This window comes from Callithrix jacchus, chromosome 5 (assembly GCF_049354715.1).
Source record: "Callithrix jacchus isolate 240 chromosome 5, calJac240_pri, whole genome shotgun sequence".
Taxonomy (NCBI): Eukaryota; Metazoa; Chordata; class Mammalia; order Primates; family Cebidae; genus Callithrix; species Callithrix jacchus.
In genome coordinates, this window is record NC_133506.1 from 33788216 (window position 1) to 33807450 (window position 19235).

At 47.9% G+C, this 19235-nt stretch overlaps 2 protein-coding genes across 4 annotated transcripts in view; one reads left to right on the forward strand and one right to left on the reverse strand.

Moving 5' to 3' along the window:
* The window catches only part of LBP (lipopolysaccharide binding protein), a 32396-nt gene that overhangs the window by 1521 nt on the left and 11640 nt on the right, over positions 1-19235 (forward strand). For all 3 annotated transcript variants that reach the window (XM_002806766.7, XM_078371626.1, XM_054255335.2), the window contains exons 2-8: positions 950-1064; positions 1831-1959; positions 5775-5930; positions 7138-7201; positions 13220-13283; positions 16379-16470; positions 16979-17155. In XM_002806766.7, the coding sequence (XP_002806812.2) occupies positions 950-1064; positions 1831-1959; positions 5775-5930; positions 7138-7201; positions 13220-13283; positions 16379-16470; positions 16979-17155 (797 nt within the window). The remainder of the gene's footprint in view (positions 1-949; positions 1065-1830; positions 1960-5774; positions 5931-7137; positions 7202-13219; positions 13284-16378; positions 16471-16978; positions 17156-19235) is intronic.
* Positions 17095-19235, reverse strand: part of LOC100390360 (isoleucine--tRNA ligase, cytoplasmic) — a 71996-nt gene continuing 69855 nt past the window's right edge. Inside the window, exon 7 of the mRNA XM_078371627.1 lies at positions 17095-17228. Within this exon, the coding sequence (XP_078227753.1) occupies positions 17110-17228 (119 nt within the window). The 3' untranslated portion in view covers positions 17095-17109. The remainder of the gene's footprint in view (positions 17229-19235) is intronic.

Below are 19235 nucleotides of genomic sequence, written 5' to 3' on the forward strand. Positions count from 1 at the left end.
GGCAGGGAGAGGGAAATCAGGGAAGGCTTCCAGGATGAAGTAAGGTGGAAAAGACAGTGGGAATTACACAGGGACAAGGGGTAGCGTTCCAGGCAGAGGGACCCCGCCATGTGGGTTTGCTAGAGGGAGAAGAGCAAATTGGAAAGAGGTGAAAGAGGAGGCCACTGGACACCTGTGTACCCATGCCTGCCTTGGGGCCAGAAACCTGGGCCCCTCAGATCTCGAAACAGTGGGACCTGGTAACCATTACTTGCACTGAAACCCTGTATCAGGAGGGTTTGTCTTTTGTTCCTTTGCGCTGTGCACACATGCCATGTTTACGTTACCAGTCCTCTGAGGTTGGGCATTTTGGTCCTTGCCATATTTTTAGTAATATAAACCCTGTTTGCTGTTCCGGGCATTTACTGAGTGCCTGCTGTGTGCCAGGCACCAAGCTGGGGTGCTTGTTATCTTCCCAGCCCCCGTTGCTTTGCAGTTGCAATCCCACCCCGATAGGAAAGTATTGTTGTCGTTGCTATTTGACAGATAAACAAAGTGAAGGTTGGTTGAGGGCTTTGTCAAAGTCGCCCAGCTAGAAAGATGTCCCCTTTCTCTAGCCCTTGATCCGTCCAGTTTCTTCTACACAGGCCAGATGCCATGAAAGACCAGAAGGAGGACCACATGCTGAAGCACACAGCACTTTTGCCCTCAGGGAGTTGTTGGCAAAGGCATTTCATGTCCTCATCTGTAAAATGGACGTGAGCATAACAATGCCACAAGAAATGCAGGGACGCCTCTGAATGTCCCTCATGCTACCTGGCTCGCAGAGGGTCTCATATCCTGTCATTGCACTTAATGCCAATAAGGATGTTGGGCTCTCTCCTCAGGGCAGGTGGGAGCCACAGTAGGGTTTAGAGCAGGGGAAGAGGCAGGTCAATCAAGCTGACTCCCAGCTGCTTCCTGTCCACAGCGGCCCAGCAGGGGCTATTGGCTCTGCAGAGTGAGCTGCTCAGGATCACGCTGCCAGACTTCACCGGGGACTTCAGGATACCCCACGTCGGCCGTGGACACTATGAGTTCCACAGGTGGGGCTCTCCCTTCTGCTGGGGCCCCGAGGTGGCTGGAACTGACAGTCAGAGGGGATTGGAGAGTGAGGGAGGGAGAGCCTCAGGATTGGGCTGCAGGGGGACCTCTCTGGGGTAGACGGTGGGATAGTTCCCTGAGGAGTTCAGAAGGAAATTCTGAAAGGACAATCAGGCCCGAAGCACATTGCACCCCTCCCCACCTATTCCTATTGAGTGTTTCCTTCATTCTCACCTTCTTTTATTCGGTCCATCAGCAAACATCTATTGAGCACCTACTATGTGCCAGGCAAATACAACAGAACTTGACCATTCTTTTCACACTGTTGATAACCTTGCTGACCCTTTTTGGGTCTTCTCTTAAGGCTGCCATCATCTTCCCTAAATCTGTTTCCCCTACCTGGATGTATTGAGAGAGGGAGCTGCAAACCCAAAGGGACGTGTCTATGAACCTGCTCAGGATGCCACCTGGGGTCATTAGTCATGGGTTCCGATGCCTGTGAACCCGCAGGCAACTGCATCTCTTCCTTGAGGTTCAATTTCCTCCTCTGTGGAAAGGGAGTAAGAACAGTGCTGACCCCCTCGGTGTGACCCAAATGGCATGAAGAATGTGCTGAGCTGGCCACATGGTCGGTGCCTGGTACATAGCAGGTGCTCACCTGGAGCAGACCCTGCTGGTCTAGTCCCCACTGTGGAGTGGGAGGGGTGCAAATGTGGAAGCTGGGCCCAGGCCCAGGGCTGACACCTCCTTCCGTGTCTCTCCCTTCAGGTTGAACATCCACAGCTGTGACCTGCTTCGCTCTGCGATGAGGCCCGTCCCTGGCCAGGGCCTGAGTCTCAGCATCTCCGACTCCTCTATCAGGGTCCAGGGCAGGTGGAAGGTGCGCAAGTCATTCTTGTAAGTTGGCTCTGCTCCCAGGACCTGAAGCTCTTGGCCTTGGCCTTCGCCCCATCCTTCTTAGGCCCAAGGTGTTCTTAGCTTATCAGAAAGGCCAGGTGATGGACAGGTGGAGCCCAAGCCCAGAGGTGGCCTGGGGATAGAGTCCTGGCTCTGGAGTGAGTGTCTTTCCCTCTCTGAGTCTCTACTTCCTCATGTCCCAGAGGGGACAGGCCTGCTTCCTTGATAGAGTCATGGGAGGCTAAATGCAATAATATCAAGTCTCCTTGGTTTGCTTCCCACAGAAACAGACCTTAAGGCAAGAATCTCAGTGCAATACTTTATCTTGGAAGTGATCTGAGGAAATATCCACAGGGGAGCAGGGAAATGAGGAAGGGAAGGGAAGGAACTCAGCCTAGTGGGCGAATGAGGCTCAGTCGAACTGGGGAACTCGGGGACAGAATAGAACACGCCTCTAAGTTACTCCAGCCCCGCCCGGTCGCCCCTTCCTCCTGCTTGCCTTTGGTCAAGGGCTGCTTCCAGGGGCTCTGGCTCTCAGGCACTTTGAACAGATATCTGACCTCAGAGTCACTGAATGGAAGGGTATTCGTGTGCTAGGGCTGTCATAACAAGCATAGACTGGGTGGCTTAAGCAGAAATGTGTTTTCTCACCATTCTGAAGGCTGAAGGCCAAGGTCAAGGTTTTGGCAGGCCTGGTTTCTTCTGAGGCCACTCTCCTTGGCTTGTGGCTGGCTACCCTTCAGCAATGTCCTCACGTGGTATTTCCTCTGTGCTCAAGAAATCCTGGTTCTGAGGCCATGTGCTTTGGCTCACACCTGTAATCCCAGCACTTTGGGAGGCTGAGGCAGGCAGATCACTTGAGGTCAGGAGTTCGAGACCAGCTTGGCCAACATAGCAAAACTCAGTCTTAAAAAACGAAAAATTAGCCAGGTGTGGTGGCGGGCACCTGTAATCCCAACTACTCAGGAGGCAGAGACAGAAGAATCATTTGAACCCTGGAGGCAGAGGTTGCAGTAGCTGAGATCATGCCACTGCACTCCATCCTGGGGGACAGAGTGAGACTTCATCTCTAAAGAAAAAAAAAGAAAAACCCCATTTCTCGCGTGTGTCCTAGTCTCTTTCCATAAAGGCACTAGTCAGATTGGATTAGGGCCCACCTTAATAGCCACATTCTCTGGTACTGGGAATCAGAGCCTCAACATTTGAATTTGGGAAGCAGGTCGTGACACGGTGCAGCCCATAACAGATGGAACAGCCAGTCTCTGCTGAGCGACATGACCGTATTTATACTTCAGACCTGCACTGCCCAAAATACCAGCCACCAGCCATGCCTTTACTGAGTACTTGAAAAGTACCTGGTACAAGTTGAGATCTACTCTACATGTGCAACACTGGATCTGAAGATTTCGTATTAAAAAAAACAGCTGCTGGGCACGATGGCTCATGCCTATAATCTCAGCACTTTAGGAGGCCAAGGCAGGTGGATCATTTGAGGTCAAGTGTTCGAGACCAGCCTGGCCGACATGATGAAACCCCGTTTCTACTAGAAATACAAAAATTAGCCAGGCCGTAGCGGCACATGCCTATAATTTCAGCTACTTGGGAGGCTGAGGCAGGAGAATTGCTTGAGCCTGGGAGGTGAAGGTTATGGTGAGCTGACATCGCACCACTGCACTCCAGGCTGGGCAAGAGAGTGAGACCCTGTCTCAAAAAGAAAAAAAAAATGATAATCTCATTAATAATTTTTGTATTGATTACATGTTGAAATAATATTCTGTATTACTAAAATTAATTCCAGCTCTTTCTTTTCATCTTTTTTAATGTGTCTTCTGGGAAATTTAAAATGACATGTGTGGCTCACATTCTATTGATTTAGAAAGATGCCAGTTTATATGTCACCTACATATGCAATTCATTCTAGTTCCAGAAAAGGAATCGGCCGTACTCTTCTACCCTGGCTTTTGTTACTGAAGTATCTTAAATGTCTCTTTAGATGGGTATATGACAATCTACCTCATTTTTTTTTACTTTTTTGACTGTGCTTTTAAAAATCGATATGAAATTCACAGAACATAAAATTGATTATTTGAAAGTATACAATTCAGTGGCATTTAGAACATTCACAGTATTACCTCCACCCCTATCTAGTTCCAAAACATTTTCATCATCCCAAGAGAAAACTCCTTACTCATTAAACAATCAATCATCCCCTGTAGGAAGTAGAAAAGTTCCTCTTCGAAGTTTCCTTTCTTGTTAAAGAATAACTCATAAGCGTTAGAAATAATAGTTTGTTTTAAAGACTTTCTTTAAAGCCTTCTTGCTTTTTGCTGGTAACTCTTTGTTAAGCGCTATCCTATGCAGCTATTAGACATAAAGGAATAAGTACATTCTATATTCTTATTCTTTAACCAAGATATTTGTGCTAGACATGCTCACAGGGACATAGTACATTCTATGTTCTTGAACTTTAACCAAGATATTTCTGTCATTACTTTTCTAAGTCCTTTTGCAGGCAACTTCCTGCCCTTTCCTTATTTGGACTTCCTCTTTGCCTATTCAAGAAAGTTTTAAGTTATTAGCCAATCAAGTTCAGTTTTAGATTGCGAGGTCTGGCTCCAGTCAACAGAGATCAGACACAGCAGTAAGGATGACCCCAAATGCCTAAGGGATAAATATGTCTCCTTTTCCTTTGTTCATTGTACTCTCATGGCAAGACTGCTGGTGGGGGTACCCTTTCTGCAGGAAGTAAAGATTGCCTTGCTGAGAGATCCTTTGTCTCAGTGCTGACTTTTCTTTGTGGCACCCAGCATCTGTTTCCAGCATTCCCTCTTTCCCTTCCCCCAGCTCCAGACAACTGCCATTGGGGTTGGAGACCCCTAGAATAGAGCACATTTTTGCCCCATTGTTTTCAAAGGCCGCATAACATAGGTGCTCACAACTTACTCAACCTGTCACTGCTTGTGGACATTCAGGTTGTCTCCTCAATTTTTTTTTGTTTTTTGCTGCTACTCATGATGCTTCGGTGAACTGCCGCACGCCACACATATATCTTGGTAGGAAGAGCTATAGGATAAAGGCTTAGAAGTTAAATTACTGGGCCAAAGAGTATGTGTGTTAGAGCAAGGAGAGTTCCTACTGATTTATGTTTCAGAAAGGTTGTGCCAAGGTGCTCTCCTAGCCCCAGTGTCTGGGACTTCTGTTTACTCATACATTTAATAGCACTGGGTATTAAAACTTCAAAAGTTTATTGAATCTGATAGGTGAGAACTGGTGCCATTGTTATTTTCATTTTTAATAACTTTTATATGCTTATTTTCTATTGCATTTCCTGGTCATACATTTTTTTTCTTTTGAATTGGTTGTTTTTTCTTTCCTTGTTAATTGATATTGGCTTGTTCTTTGTATATTAAGGAAATTAGCTCATATATTCAGGAAATTGGCTCTTTGGATGTCTCGTAATGCAATTTGTTTTTTACTTTACATATGGCATTTTTTGTCCACCAAAGTTTTAATTTTCTATGCTGGCAAGTTTATCAAGTATTTCCTTTATATACTAATGAGACTCGGATCTCATAAATATATGAAGGATGTGGCTTATGAAACTTGGATCTTGCCTAGAAATGCCTTTGTCCATCCCTGGACTGTAAATACTGGATCTGGGCTTTCTTTTAGATCTTTTATGGCTTTATTTGTTATTCTTAAATCTCTGCTCAGCTCCATTTATTTTGGGGTAAGAAGCGAGCTTGCTATTCTCTCCACAAATGGCGGCAGACCCTGGTCTAGGAACCAACCGTGGCTTCTCTCATCTCCTCCAGGAAACTGCAAGGCTCCTTTGATGTGAGTGTCAAGGGCATCAGCATTTCCGCCAACCTCCTATTGGGCAGCGAGTCCTCAGGGAGGCCCACAGTTACCGCCTCCAGATGCAGCAGCGACATCGGCGACGTGGAGGTGGACATGTCGGGAGACTTGGGGTAGGTCCCCATCGGGGCGCTGCCAACTGGACTCCTGGTTGCAGCCCCCAGCCCGTCCAGCGTTCAGCGTGGCCTCCAGTAATTGTAATGATCCAGGTGGATGGCACGGGCACTTGAAGGTTATTCTTTGGGGAACCCTGTTGAGATGAACGGATACAGACTTAAGCCAGGAATACTGGTGCATCATTTTCATTAAAAAAGTAAGCTTCAGGGAACCCTTGTCAGGTGAATGAACTCTGGCTATGGGAGGAACACAGAAGCTTTGGTTGAAGGAGAATTTGTAAAAAGTATTCAAGTCCTTGGACGAGTCATTTCATCTCTTCTGGTCTCAGTTTCCTTGTTTAGAAAAGTGTGGCCAAATGCAGTGGTTCACACCTGTAATCCCAGCAATTTGGGAGTCCGAGGCAGCAAATCACTTGAGCTCAGGAGTTTGAGACCAGCCTGGTCAACATGATGAAAAGCTGTCTCTACAAAAAATACAAGCATTAGCCAGGCTTGGCCGGGCGCAGTGGCTCACGCCTGTAATCCCAACACTTTGGGAGGCCAAGGCAGGCAGAACACCTGAGGTCAAGAGTTCGAGACCAGCCTGGCCAACGTGGTGAAATCCCGTCTCTACTAAAAATACAAAAAATTAGCCGGGTGTGGTGGCAGGCACCTGTAATCCCAGCTACTTAGGAAGCTGATGCAGGAGAATCGCTTGAGACTAGAAGGCGGAGGTTTGCAGTGAGCCGAGATTGTGCCACAGCACTCCAGACTAAGCAATAGAGTGAGACTCCATCTCAAAAAAAAAAAAAAAAAGCCAGGCGTAATGGCACACGCCTGTAGTCTCAGCTACTTAGCTACTTCAGGGGCTAAGGTAGGAGGATGGCTTGAGGCCAGGCAATAGACGTTGCAGTGAGCTGAGATTGTGCCACTGCACTCCAGCCTGGGTGACAGAGTGAGACCCTGTCTCAAAAAAAAAGTAAAGAAAAATGTGGATTCTCAAGTCCCTTCCCCAAATCCTCTGAATGCGATCATGCGATCGGATCGGTGCCATAGGTGTTGAGAAACCAGATGCTCGGAATCAGGCTGGGTGTGCTGGGACACAGCAGGGTGCCAGGAGGCGGTGGAAAGGGCTCCCTTTGTGGACTGGCCTGGCCAGGAACCAGGGTCTGGCTTTCCCAGACACCCGGCTGAGTTCAGTGGCAGACTGTGCTTCTCTCCCCAGGTGGCTGCTGAATCTCTTCCACAACCAGATCGAGTCCAAGTTCCAGAAGGTATTGGAGAGCAAGGTAAGAAGGCCCAAGCCTCTGGCCTCCCCCGAGCTTGGTGAGGGCTGAATGGAAGACCTCACTGCCCACTGGCCCTGGACCAGCCATAGGGGCTGATTTGGATGTACTTGGGCCCAAGGCCCAGGGAAGACAAATCATTTGCCCAGGTCATGGGGTTGTTGTGGGACAGGCTGGGAGCAAAACTCCAAGTCCATTCAGTTGGGCAGAAAATGGTCAAGCGCTTGCCAAGGGTTAAACAGCAGGGGCTAAGCACAGACTCCAGCCCCTCCCTCTGTTCAGCCTTGCTCAGTGCCCCACACTGCCCTGTGTTCCACCAAGGTCAGAAAGGAGATCATTCCTCAGGTGCCTGCAAGAGACCAGGCAGGAAACCTCAGCATATGGGTGGGCCAGGCGGGAACTGGGCAAGCTCATGAGCATCAGCCCTGGATGGGGAGGCAGCAATGCTGTCAGATTTTCCTGTTAGAATAGAATATGTGAAATCCTCAGATTTTGTCATCTTCGACTAAATCAAAAAGATTTCGTGTTAACTCTCAGTTCCTCTAAACAGTCATCACCCCAAAATCCCGTTTCTGAGATATTAGCCCAAGGGTGTCTGTAGCAATGACTGTGGGAAGGGAGAAAGTGATGAAGGAGGAAAGGAAAAAATACACGCACCACACACCACACACACACACACACACAGTACACACACCGTACATATCCTACACACACACAGACACACCGCACACACCCCCTACATGCACACACCACATCATACACAAGCACACTATACACATTCACACACACCTCACACACCACACCCCCCACACACCACACCCCCACACTCCCCACATACCCCCCCCACACACACCCCACACACATACAACATCCTCACAAACACACATACCCCACATACCACACACAGCCTACATACCCTACACACACCCCCATGCACACATCCTCTACACATACATACCCCCTACATATCCTACACAAACAAACACACCACACACCCCCCCCACATGCACACACTACACACACCACACATGCCCTACAAACACACCACACACACCACTCACACCCCTACATGCACACACCACACACAGTCCACACCATACACACACACACACACACACACACACACACACACACACACACACCGGTCTGTAGGACCCATCTGTAGGTCCAGCCTCTGGTTTGTCTTTGAGTGCCCCCTCGTGGTTTAAGCAGGAACGGCCGGCAGACCCCCCACATTGTGGGTGCGGCCAGCTGTGCCGTTTCTTTTCTGGTTCTGGAGCCCTGAGATTAAGTGACCTTGAGAAACATGCCAACCTACTCAGGCACCCTGTTGCCATATTGCTGTGCATGACAATAGTAATATAGTACAGTTATAATTATCATAGTAGTCACGGACCATGATAATTATTGTTTTGATAAATGAATATAATTAATGCTATACAGAATCTATTCTTGTGTAACTATTCTGATTTATAACAGAAAAGGCTGCTATTTCTTGAGCCCGTGGCTTGGCCAGGGATAATGGGCTCAGTACTTCATGTGCACAGTCTCATTCCATATTAACCTCGACCTTGGAAGGAGGCACCATTTTCCACATGGACGGTCTGAGGGGTGGAGTAGCTTGCCCAGTGTCACCTTGCTGCTGAGAGGCTGAGTCAGGACTGGAGCTTCTTCCTAGGATGTGGAGCAGCTCATACCAAAAGCCTTCTAGGGCTGAGGGTCTCGGGATCCCTGATCCTTCTAGATCTTCCAGTTCTCTTCCTTCCAGAAAAACTAAGAGCCTGGTGCAGGGCCTTTCCAGTTCTCCACTCAGGGTGGGATGTGTTACCTGGACCGGCAGGGTTAAGGAGAAGAATAAGCACTCACGGAATGCTTGCTCTCTGGGTGATATATACTCACTGTCTCATTCCCCAACTTCCCAAAATGTTACCAGAAAGGGGTCCTGGTCCAGAACCTCAAGAGAGGGTTCTTGGATCTCACTTAAGAAAGCATTTGGGATAGGAAAGTGAAAGCAAGTTTATTAGAGAAGTAAGGCGGAAAAGCATCGCTGCTCCACAGGCCGAGCCTGTAATCCCCAGCAGCAGGGCTGTTGAGTATACTCGTGGTTATTTCTTGATTCTATGCTAAACAAAGGTGGGTTTTTTGTTTTTTGTTTTGAGACAGAGTCTTGCTCTGGCACCAGGCTGGAATGTAGTGGCGTGATCTCGGCTCACTGCAACCTCCGCCTCCCAGGTTCAAGTGATTCTCCTGCCTCAGCCTCCCAAGTAGCTGGGACTACAGGCCTTCACCACCACACCCGGCTAATTTTTTGTATTTTTAGTAGAGATGGGGTATCACCATGTTAGCCAGAATGGTCTAGATCTCCTGACCTCATGATCCGCCCACCTCAGCCTCCCAAAGTGCTGGGGATTATAGGCATGAGCCACTGTGCCTGGCTTTTTTTTTTTTTTTTTTTTTTTTTTGAGATAGGTCTGTCACCAGGCTGAAGTGCAGGGGTGTGATCTCGGCTCACTGCAACCTCCACCTCCCGGGTTCAAGTGATTTTCCTGCTTCAGTCTCCCAAGAAGGTGGGACTACAGGTGCACGTCACCACACCTGGCTAATTTTTTGTATTTTAGTAGAGATCGGGCGTCACCATGTTGGCCAGGATGGTCTCGATCTCCTGACCTTGTGATCCACCCACCTCCAACTCCCAAAGTGCTGGGATTACAGGTGTGAGCCACCGCACCCAGCCTGGGTGAATTATTCATGAGTTTTCCTGGAAAGGGGCAAGGACTTCCCAAAACTCAAGATTCCTTCCCCTTTTAGACCATATAGGATAACTTCCGGACATTGCCATGGCATTTGTAAACTGTCATTGCACAGGTGGGCATGACTTTTAACACATCATTGCATTATAATTAACATATAATGAGCAGTGAGGATGACCAAGGGCAATTTGGTTGCCATCTTGGTTTTGGCCGGCATCTTTCCTGCATCCTGTTTTCTTTCTGTAGGGTCTTTATGACCTGTATCCTGTAATCCCAGACCTGCTGACGTCCTAGCTTATCCTGTGACTAAGAATGCCTAACCCCCTGGGAACGCAGCCCAGCAGGTCTTAGCCTCATTTTGCCCCTGTTCAAGATAGAGTCACTCTAGCTCGAACACCACTGACAAAAACACCCTGGGAAACACTTGGTCTTGCCATTGTATCTTGTGGGTAAGAACCAAAAAGTAGAGACAGGTTCAGCAAAGGTCAAGCAGCCATTGAGGACTGGGCAGGATTTGAACCCAAGTTTGCCTGGCTTTCCTGCCACGCCCCAACCACTACCCCAGCTGCCTCTCCAGGAGGCCCTGCTGTGTGGGGTCCCTAAAGCCTGGGGCATCCAGACTCCAGGATTTTGGGATGATCTGATGGGCTGTTGTGTGAAGGAAATGCAAGAAAGGAGCACGGAGGTGGACAGAGTTTCTTCGTTCCCTTGCAAACAACTGTGAATGTTCCTCACCACGTTTGACCTTGCTTTCTGGCAGCTCCTCGCTGCTAAACTCCTCTCCCAGAAAGTACAGCAGCTGCAAAGAGAGGTTAAGATATACCCCTTTGCCTTCCCAGCCCCCAGCATCATCCTTCCCCACAGCCCAATGCCTGATGGATGGTGCCTGCTCACCCATTAGCACAGAAGCCATGTGTGACCCCTGCACAGCCCTCTCCTTCACTGCATATGTGGATTCTTTGCACAATAGGAGGTAACTGGCTAACAAAAAGCTGTTTAAAATGAGGACTTTCTCATCGCACATAAACAGAGACAATACTGACATATGAACCCAATTTTTTTTTTTTTTGAAATGGAGTTTCACTCTCGTTGCCCAGGCTGGAGTATAATGGCGCAATCTTGGCTCACTACAACCTACGCCTCTTGGGTTCCAGCAATTCTCCTGCCTCAGCCTCCTGAGTATCTGGGATTACAGGCATGCACCACCACGCCCGGCTAATTTTTGTATTTTTTTTTTTTTTTTGAGACGACGTTTCGCTCTTGTTACCCAGGCTGGAGTGCAGTGGCTCGATCTCGGCTCACCGCAACCTCCGCCTCCTGGGTTCAAGCAATTCTCCTGCCTCAGCCTCCTGAGTAGCTGGGATTACAGGCACGCACCACTATGCCCAGCTAATTTTTTTGTATTTTTAGTAGAGACGGGGTTTCTCCAAGTTGGTCAGGCTGGCCTCGAACTCCCGACCTCAGGTGATCCACCAGCCTCAGCCTCCCAAAGTGCTGGCATTACAGGCATGAACCACCTCGCACAGCCGAACCCAAATGTTTTAATGGTGGAGTTTCAGGCAGCGTCTTCATCCAGCTGTGTCAGTGAATGCCCACAGTTAATGTTTGAAAATGGTCTCTTGATTGACATTACCATGGTCTTTCCTGCATAAAACATTGACCTGCTACAAATTCCATCCTAGGTTTCTTTGACCGCAGTGAGAATTTATTGTGAAGTCATCCCAGTATAGAATCCTTCTAGAGCCTTATAATTTTTTTTCCTCCTAAGATTTTCTGTTGTCTGGTCCAAATTTAACTATGTTTTTAGATGAGTTTTTTTTTTAAGCACCTTAACCTTCCAGAGTATTTATCTTAGGTTTACATAGAAAGAACGCTTTTAGCTGGGGCCGGGCCTGGTGGCTCACGCCTGTAATCCCAGAACTCTGGTAGGTGGAGGAGTGGATCATTTGAGGTCAGGAGTTTGAGACCAGCTTGGCCAACGTGGTGAGACCCCCGTCTCTAATAAACATACAAAAATTAGCTGGGTGTGGTGGTGCATGCCTGTAATCCCAGCTACTCAGGAGGTGGAGGTAGGAGAATCACTTGAATCTGGGAGCCAGAAGTTGCCGTGAGCTGAGATCATGCCATTGCACATTGCACTCCAGCCTGGGTAACAGAGCAAGACTGTGTCTTAATAAAAATAAAAATAAAGACAAACAACTCTTTTCTCAATTATATTGCATTCGTTTACAGAATAAATTATTCTAGTGCTTACAAAAGCACATGCAGCAAACAGGTTGTAGGTCCAGCTGGACATTTCAAAATCTATCCCAAGGCTGGATAATAAATAATTCCAGTAATTACAGTAGCAAGTATAACAATCAAGTTTGGAAATGCACATTTCCTTCTCTTCAGAAGCTGGCCACACAACTGGTGGCAACTGTGTGTGAGTAGCCTACAGACCCCAGATTCAGTCTTCCAGGCATACCAGCGGCAATGGGTAATACTCATCAATCCAGCCAACCTGTTCAAGATGACCATTAAGAACAATTCACACACCAAGTGCGGCGGCTCACACCTGTCATCCCAGCATTTTGGGAGGCAGAGGCAGGTGGTTTGTCTGAGGTCAGGAGTTCAAGACCAGCCTGGCCAACATGGTCAATGAAACCCTGTCTCTACTAAATTTACAACAATTAGCTGGCCGTGGTGGCGCACACCTGTAGTCCCAGCTACGCGGGAGGTTGAGGCAGGAGAATCGCTTGAACCCAGGAAGCAGAGGATGCAGTGAGCTGAGATCACGCCATTTCACTCCAACCTGGGCAACAAGAGTGAAACTCTGTCTCAAAAACAAACAAACAAAGAGCTACCTACATTAACTGTACGTTCATTTGCGGGATTATTTCTAGTTAGTGTCTAGTTCTGCTATTAAACTCTAAATTCTCAGAGGCCAGGACCTCCCAAAGGAAAACTTTGTCTGTAACGGTGGAGTTTCAGGCACTGTCTCCAGCCAGCGCCCCCTCCTCTGGCTGCATAAGTGACTCCCTAGCTCAGAAGTCCAGTCTTGGGACAGACTTTGAAAAGTCCAATTGGACCCTAGTGGAGTCCACATGGGAGCCTACATATTTTTATTGTTTCCATTTCCTTGGTACCTGGCTAATGGCAAGCACTTATAAATATTTGTAAATCAATGATCACATAGCATACATATGAAATACTGTGGCTGCGGTCATCAGCACCATGCCAGACCAGAGCTGGGGAACTCACTCAGGCATTCTCTTCCCATTTTTTTCAGATCTGTGAAATGATCCAGAAATCAGTGTCCTCCAATCTACAGCCTTATCTCCAAACTCTGCCAGGTAGGACACCCCACCCACCGCGGGACACTTTATTTCTGTTCATTTCTATAACAGCATATGTGTACCTTATAAAATAGGAAATGGGACAGAAATATAGAAAGTGAAAATTAAGGGCTGGGTGTGGTGGTTTGCACCTGCAGTCCCAGCACTTTGGGAGGCCGAGGTGGGCGGATTACCTGAGGCCAGGAGTTCGAGACCAGCCTGACCAAAATGGCAAAACCCCATCTCTACCACAGATGCAAACTTAGCTGGGCATAGTGGCACATGCCTGTAATTCCAGCTACTCTGGAGGCTGAGGTATGAGAATTGCTTGAACCTGGGAGGCAGAGGTTTCAGTGAGCCGAGATCACGCCATAGCAATTCACCCTAGGCAACAAAGAGCAAAACTCCGTCTCAAAAAAAAAAAAAAAGTAAAAATTGAAAATTGCTTTTTCTCCCCAACTTTTCTTCCAAGAAGAAACCTCTGTTTTGAATGTATGTTTTCAGATAATTTATTTGCATGTACAAATATAAATATATGTAAGCATATGAATAGACATTCACACATGTATTATTCTGTTCATGAATCTGTATGTATTTGCATCATTATAAACCTGTATGTTCATATACATACTATAGACATTGTTCTAGATTTCTTTTCTTTGAGACAGGGTCTCACTCTGTGGCCCAGACTGGAGTGCAGTGGTGTGATCTCAGCTCACTGCAGCCTCAACCTCCTGAGCTCCAGTGATCCTCCTGCCTCAGCCACCTGAGTGGCTGGGACCACAGGTTCCTTGCCATCACACCCGGCTACTTTTTGTATTTTTTGTAGAGACAGGGTTTCTCTGTGTTGCCCAGGCTGGTCTCGAACTCCTGGGCTCAAGTGATCCACCCACCTCAGCCTCCCAAAGTACCGACAGGAGTGAGCCACCATGCCAGCCTGATTTAATTTTTCAAAACTTTTCATTGAAGGGTATTTATAGAGAAAAAGTGCTCAAATCATAAGTGTATAGGTAAAGAGTTTTCACATGCATGTAACCAGCTCCCAACCAAGAAACAGAACATGGCTGGTTTTTCAGAGCCCTGGTGTCCCCCTCGATCACTATCCAGCCCTCCAGGGTCACCACCGTCCCAACTTCTACCAGCAAAGATTAGTTTTGCACTTTGCACATGAATGGAATCAGGCATATTTTGAGTCTCTTTTCAAAAGCCAGAAGCCTTTCTTTGTTCAACTTTAAAATATGAGGTCAGGACTGGGTGCAGTGGATCACGCCTTTAATCCCAGCACTTAGAGAGGCCGAGGCGGGCAGATTACCTGGGGTCAGGAGTTCGAGACCAGACTGGTCAACATGGTGAAACCCCATCTCTACTAAAAATACAAAAATTAGACAGGCGTCATGGTGAGCACCTGTAATCCCAGCTACTCAGGAGGCTGAGGCAGGAGAATCACTTGAACCTGGGAGGCAGAGATTGCAATGAGCCGAGGTCACACCACTGCACTCCAGCCTGGGCAACAGAACAAGACTGTCTCAAAAAAGAAAAAAATAATAGGCCGGGTGCTGTGGCTTATGCCTATAATCCCTGCATTTTGGGAGGCCAAGGCGGGTGGATCACGAGGGCAGGAGTTCAAGACCAGCCTGACCAAGATGGTAAAACCCTGTCTCTACTAAAAATACAAAAATTAGCCAGGCGTGGTGGTAGGCACCTATAATCTCAGCTACTTGGGAGGTTGAGGCAGAGAATTGATTGAACCCAGGAAGTGGAGGTTGCAGTGAGCCGAGACTGCACCACTGCACTCCGGCCTGGGTGACAGAGCGAAACTCTGTCTCAAAAACAATAATAATGATAAATAATAAATAAATTAAATATGAGATCAGGCCAGGAGTGGTGATGCACACCTGTAATCCCAGCACTTTGAGAGGCCAGTGAGGGAGGATCACTTGAGTTCAGGAGTTCAAGGCCAGCCTGGGCAACATGGTGAAACCCTGTCTCTACAATAAATACAAAAATTAGCCAAGTGTAATGGCATGCACCTGTAGTCCCAGCTACTTGGGAGGCCAAGGTGGGAGGATCACTTGGTGAGCTTAAATTGTGCCACTGCACTCCGGTCTGGGCCACAGAGTGAGACCCTATCTCAAAAAAACTGAAATAAAATAAAACATGAGGTCAATGCATATCATTGCATGCACCTGCGGTGTAGCCGGTTCGTTCTCCTTCCTGCATAGTACACCACTGTGTAGATGTTTCTGCCTGTATTTGTCCATTGTATTATTGAAGGCTGTCTGGGGGCAGTGTTCAGTTTTAGCCCATGCGCTATGAATATCCTATACCTGTGGTCACATGTCTTTGGATATATACCTGGGAGTGAAATTGCAGGCTCATGTGATATGCCCAGATTCAGTATTATCAGATCCTGGCAAAAAGTTTCCCAAAGTGGTTGTAACAGACCTTATTATGTTAACAGCTATGTCGTATTCCATCACATGGATGTGTCTTCGTTTATTTAATAAGTCCCCGCTGACGGACGTTTCAGTGTCTGCCTTTCCCTTGCTGATGCCAACAGGGCTGCAGGGAGCCATCTACAGGTGGAGTCCCTGGATCCAGGGTGCACACATCCAGTGCAGAGGGGGAGACCCTGATCAATGATCTGAGGTGTTCTCTGATGCCTGGGCTCCCAAGCCCCCATGTGGTTACTTGTCAACATCACCTTTACCAGAGGTCCAAGTCAGCAATCCAATACTGGGACTTGGAACACTCGTTCATTCAGGGCTTTGGAGGGAAGTGTCTGGCCCTCTGGACATGCCCTGCCTGACCTTCGGGTTATTTGTTCAGCATTAAGCTCCAGGTGTGGCTGGAGAGGTGAAGCCTGGACTCATGGTGTGTGTCTGGAAACTGCGTAGGCTCTATGCTGAGCATAACACCCCCATCACTGTTAAATCCCCCAAGGGAACCCATGTAGTCTCTTTCTTGAAGAAGCAATTCTTTGCCTCCGGCCCAGCTGGTAGGGGGAGTCTGAAGAAAGTCACAGGGAGTGTGAGTCAGCCAGAGCCCTTGCCCCTCCTCCAGCAGCTGAAAGCGGCACCTAGACCCTAATTCTGCCCTGTCCTGGTTCACAGTTACAAAAGAGATTGACAGTTTCGCCGGCATTGATTACAGCTTAGTGGAAGCCCCTCGAGCGACAGCCCAGATGCTGGAGGTGATGTTTAAGGTGAGCGTCCTGGGGCCGGGCTGGGTGGGTGAGGCTTTCCCCCAGGGTCAGCCATTCCCTAGGCCACCCGTCCCCCTAACTTCAGATCTGTCCTTGTCTTCCCAGTGGTTCCCACTGTGTCGAGGGCCCGGCTATATGGAGTGGTGGGGAGTGTACCCAGAGCTAGGATTCCCCCACGGGTGCTGTACACCTCTCAGGTCTTAACGCTTCCCTCCTCCTTCTTCCCCTACTTTGCCGTGCCCACCATGCAGAAAAGGCCAATCACAGCAGGGCCTGGGGGGTGTAGATGGGCCTAGGGCATATAGAGGGGCTGGCCAGGACATCCTGTGGGTTAATATAGGAAAGCTTCTAGGGAGCTCTTCATTAAAAGACATAACACTGCTTTAATGGTGGAGTTTCAGGCAGTGCCCCAGCCAGCATCCTTTCATCAGGCTGTGTAGAGGGACACCTAGCCCCAGCCCCGGGACAGGCTTTGAAAAGTCCAACTGGACCCTATTTCCCTCTCCAGGGTGAAATCTTCCATCGCAACCACCGTTCCCCAGTTGCCCTCCTTGCTCCCATCATGAGCCTTCCTGAGGAACACGACAAAATGGTCTACTTCGCCGTCTCAGATTATGTCTTCAACACAGCCAGCCTGGTTTACCACCAGGAAGGGCATCTGAACTTCTCCATCACAGATGACATGGTGAGGATGGTGGCAAATAGGTCTCTCAAATGAGCATGTGACCTACCGCTTCTTCCTTCTTTCCTTTTCGCCCCTGTTGACATCAGAAAAATAGTAAGTTATAGCTAAGAGAAAAATCAAGACCAGGAAAAGTATGTTAGCACAATCTCCCTTTTTACTTCGGCAGCCAGGAAACTCAAAGCCAAAGTTCTTTCTCCCTTGGCCGGGCACAGTGGCTCACACCCATAATCCCAGCACTTTGAGAGCCTGAGGCGGGGCAGATTGCTTGAGGTCAAGAGTTCGAGACCAGCCTAGCCAACATGGCCAAACCTTTTCTCTACTAAAAATACAAAAACTAGCCAGGTGTGATGGTGGTGCACACCTGTAAATCTCAACTACTCAGGAGGCTGAGGTGGGAGAATCACTTGAACCCAGGAGGTGGAGGTTGCAGTGAGCCAAGATCGTGCTACTGCACTCCAGCCTGGGTGACGGAGTGAGACTCTGACAAAAAAAAAAAAAAGTTCTTTCTGCCTTATAACAACCGTGGAAGACTTGGCAGCTTGTTTTTCTGTGTTTTACTTTTCTAGGCCTGTTTTCTAGTCTAGACTTGTTAGTCTAATTCATATTTCCTTTCATCCTGATGATTTCTGGAGGTTTATTAAAAAATATTTTAGTGGGGCCGGGCGCGGTGGCTCAAGCCTGTAATCCCAGCACTTTGGGAGGCCGAGGCGGGTGGATCACGAGGTCAGCAGATCGGGACCATCCTGGTCAACATGGTGAAACCCCGTCTCTACTAAAAAAAAATACAAAAAAAAATTAGCTGGGCACGGTGGCGCGTGCCTGTAATCCCAGCTACTCGGGAGGCTGAGGCAGGAGAATTGCCTGAACCCAGGAGGCGGAGGTTGCGGTGAGCCGAGATTGCGCCATTGCACTCCAGCCTGGGTAACAAGAGCGAAACTCCGTCTCAAAAAAAAAAAAAAATTTTAGTGAATGAGGCCGGGCACAGTGATTCACACCTGTAATCCTAACACTTTGGGAGGCCGAGGTGAGCAGATCACCTGAGGTCAGGAGTTTAAGACCATCCTGGACAACATAGCAAAACCCTGTCTCTACTAAAAATACACAAATTTTCAGGGCATGGCGGCATATGCCTGTAATCCCAGCTACATGGGAGGCTGAGGCAGGAGAATCTCTTAACCCCAGGAGGCGGAGGTTGCAATGAGCCAGGATCTCACATTGCACTGCAGCCTGGGCAACAGAGTGAGATTCCATCTCCAATATATATATATATATATATATATATATATATATATATATATATATATATATATTTCAGTGAATGAGGCAGGATAATACATGCACTGATAAATGAATTTAGTTTCAGAGAAAAGGAAACAAAGACCAATTGAAAAATAAAGCACAATTATGAAGACACTGAGCCCAGAAATTAATTTCTTTAACATCTCAAACCTATCAGGGAGCTTCCTTGTAGCTAAAGTGAAAAGGATGTATGATTTCATGATTCATACTGAAAGGGAGAAACGGTCTTTCTCACACCCCCAAAACAACTGTTTCCAATGTGGCTTTGTGTAGGGAGGACTGAATGTTATAGCGGGTCATGCTTTAATGGGTCTCCAGTTTAACTAATACTTCCGGGTTTCAAAAAGTTGTTTCTTGAAGCACTTCATCAAAGTTGAGGCCTCATGAACAACATCAGGAGAGTGAGAGCAACCGTGTGGCTGGGATCGAACGGCCCAGACTACCCTGGTGTCCATCAGGGACTCTCTGATAGATGGAGAGAAAACTATCAGACTCTCTGATAGTTTTGTCCTTCAAATGGCCTCCCACACCTGCACAGGCCTTGGCTTGTGGCATGGTTTTTGATTTACCCATCCCACCTGCAGCACAGGCCTCTCTTTCCGTGGGATGATAACAGCCACGTTTCATGGGGGACTCACCACGTGCTGGGCCTCATGCTAGATGTTCATTTAGCCCTCACAGTGACTTGAAGGTGGGGGCTATTGTTATCCCCATTTTATGGATGAGGAAGTTGAGGTTCAGGGAGATGAAAGGGCTGGGCCGAGATCAAAAATCAGGACAC